Source organism: Corylus avellana, chromosome 5 (genome assembly GCF_965113065.1).
Source record: "Corylus avellana chromosome 5, dhCorAvel1.hap1.2, whole genome shotgun sequence".
NCBI classification, from domain to species: domain Eukaryota; kingdom Viridiplantae; phylum Streptophyta; class Magnoliopsida; order Fagales; family Betulaceae; genus Corylus; species Corylus avellana.
In genome coordinates, this window is record NC_142494.1 from 24456287 (window position 1) to 24459177 (window position 2891).

The 2891-nt window shown below is 35.5% G+C and overlaps 1 protein-coding gene across 1 annotated transcript; it reads left to right on the forward strand.

Annotated features, from left to right (window-relative positions):
* Positions 1–681: 681 nt before the first annotated feature.
* Positions 682–1734, forward strand: LOC132180985 (ribulose bisphosphate carboxylase small subunit, chloroplastic). The gene is made up of 3 exons (XM_059594010.2): positions 682–923; positions 1008–1142; positions 1261–1734. The coding sequence occupies exons 1-3, from the start codon at positions 744–746 to the stop codon at positions 1492–1494; spliced, it is 549 nt and encodes a 182-aa protein (XP_059449993.2). The 5' UTR covers positions 682–743; the 3' UTR covers positions 1495–1734.
* The last annotated feature ends 1157 nt before the right edge of the window (positions 1735–2891 follow it).

Here is a 2891-nt window from a genome sequence, read left to right on the forward strand (position 1 = left end):
TACATCGTATTGACTTTACAAACACTTAAGCGAGTGGTCATTTCCTGATTGTTTTTAGCCAATCCTCATTGTCAGTTCCAAATCCTACGCCCTAACTCGACAAGGACAATATTTAAGGAGGAATGTTATAAATTATGTTTTTATTTTATAACAATATTTCATAACGCTAAATCGCTAATATAATAGCTTAAATAATTAGTTTTTAGATATTATTTGAAATTTAGAGTTTTTAAATCATAACGAAATTATTTTTAAGCTCTTTAAAGCATTCATCAGAGATTAGTTGGACGCTAATATTATGAAATAATTATAAAATAAAAATGTAATTAATGAGATTAGTCATGCTTAAGTTAGGAATGTTGTCCTTTGCAACATACAATACGAGGAAAATTTTGAAAGAGAAGGGAAGGAAAAAGGCTGGCCAGAAGTTATCTTTAACCGCCATCACTCATTTGGATGAGATAAGATTATGAAGCTGAAGGCAACCACGTGGCACTGCCATTGTGGTGGGTAAAGATAAGGCTATGTTCAAAAAACTTCCCCCCTCGTGTGGCTAATATGGTGTAATGTCGTCATTTTTATAATCCAATGGTCCTATTTTGTTTGAGATCAAGCCCATCAATCTCTGACCACAGGATACGAAATACCCAGTCTTCCACCTTTATATATACGAAGTTGGAGAAGGAGGTTTTCAGCTCTAGCAAGGAATTTTGAGGAGAGTTGTAAGAAAGAAAGAAACATCGATGGCATCTTCAATGATTTCATCGGCCACCGTTGCCGCCGTTAACCGTGCCACCCCGGCTCAAGCCAGCATGGTTGCACCCTTCACCGGCCTCAAGTCCACCTCAGCTTTCCCGGTTACCCAGAAGACCAACGACATTACCTCTCTCGCAAGCAATGGTGGCAGAGTGCAATGCATGAAGGTACGTACGTATAATTAGTATGAGTTATTATTATTATTTTTTTGAAGTTTAGTTAATAATTAGATTAAATTTTTGGTTTTGCAGGTGTGGCCTCCACTTGGATTGAAGAAGTTTGAGACTCTTTCCTACCTTCCACCACTTAACTCCGAGCAGCTGGCCAAGGAAGTAGACTACCTTCTTCGCAAGGGTTTGATTCCTTGCTTGGAGTTCGAGTTGGAGGTCATTTTAGCTCCCTTTAATTTTTTTGTTAATAGGAAAATTATGGTTTATTAAATGATAAAATTAATATATAATAAAAGGTGAAATAATAGTAATGTTTGTGGGTGCATGGATGCAGCACGGATTTGTGTACCGTGAGCACAACAGATCACCAGGATACTATGATGGGCGGTACTGGACCATGTGGAAGCTGCCGATGTTTGGGTGCAACGACTCTTCCCAGGTGTTGAAGGAGCTTGAGGAGTGCAAGAAGGAATATCCCCAGGCCTTCATCCGAATCATTGGATTCGACAACAAGCGCCAAGTGCAGATCATCAGTTTCATTGCCTACAAGCCTGCTAAAGGCTACTAATGATTTCATCATTTTCAAAACTGTGAATTATGATTTGCTTTTAATCTCTACATCTGCCCGTTTGGGGGGTCGGTGCTCTGTTTAAATTTGTATCTTTTGCTTTCCAAGACCCTTTTGTTTTTTCTGTCTCTCATTTGCGAGACAATGTATTTGCTTTCTTTTGGATTTATGTTTTTCGGATTCCCTATGGAATTAATGGATGAGATCGATCTAATGAATAAAGGGTTAGTTTCTTGCCAATTCATTCATTCCATGAAGGAATATATATATTTCTGTTAATCCCCAAATTCATTAGTTTAATTTGCAATTGACTTTGAAGCAATATCAATGACTCTTGATAGTTAGAAAATCGTTGAGATCTAACAACCTATTTTAGGAACCCTGTCTGAAAATTCCTTAAACTCTTCAATTAGAAGCAAGTTAAGCTTCTAAACTCCACTCGGTTAAATTTGTAAGAGTAAGAACCACAGTTTTAACATGACAATCACAACCAATTTAAATCAATTATTGTTAAAATCAAATTCAAAAAATTGGTTGGACCTGACAAATTGGTGTTATAAAATAATTGTAAGATAAAAATGTATTTTATATATATAACAAATTACCTGATAGCTCAGTCAATTAAATCAGGCACAAGTGGTTGTGGTCCTGACCAACCCTCTTTCTCTACTGAGAATTGAAGCAATCATAATGCGACTCAAGCAGCTTAAGATTAGGTGGTTTAAGATCATAAAGAGAGACAAATAATTATAAGCCACAATGACTTGGTCATGGCAATTGCTTCTAGTACAGTGCCCCATATGGCTGGACCCTTGAAAGCTCCATTTGTGGATATGAATTGTATGAGATAAAGGTAGCGATAAGAATTGTGTTCTTTCTTCATTGTCAGGATACCGCATGGCAAATTCGAATAAGACACTGGAATTAGTGGAATGTATAATCCATGGAACCATACCCATACCCATAACAATACTATGAATATTATTCTACAAAAAAAAAAATATAGAGGTAAATTATAATAGTAATTTGCAAGCGAACAGTTAAAATAAAAAATGCCTAGGCAAGCATCGTTTTCTATCCAGTTGGCGAATTTTCAGATTGATTCTAAGAAAACATTTCGCTGCACTGTTTTTATTTGGATGGGCCTTTTCAAGACTACTACGACTTTTCTATTTTCTAAATGATTTATTATTATTATTATTTTTTAAAAAATGAATTCAGCCTGTTTTCTTTTCAGATTGATTTTTTTTTTTTTTTCAGATTGATTCTAAGAAAACATTTTGGCTTAGATATGTTAGAAGGCTTAAACGATTGGAAAAAGTGTTTGATTAGGGCATGCTTGGTTTACGTACGTTAAAAAGCTTAAAAATACTTTTAATAACTCAAAAGTTGTTTCA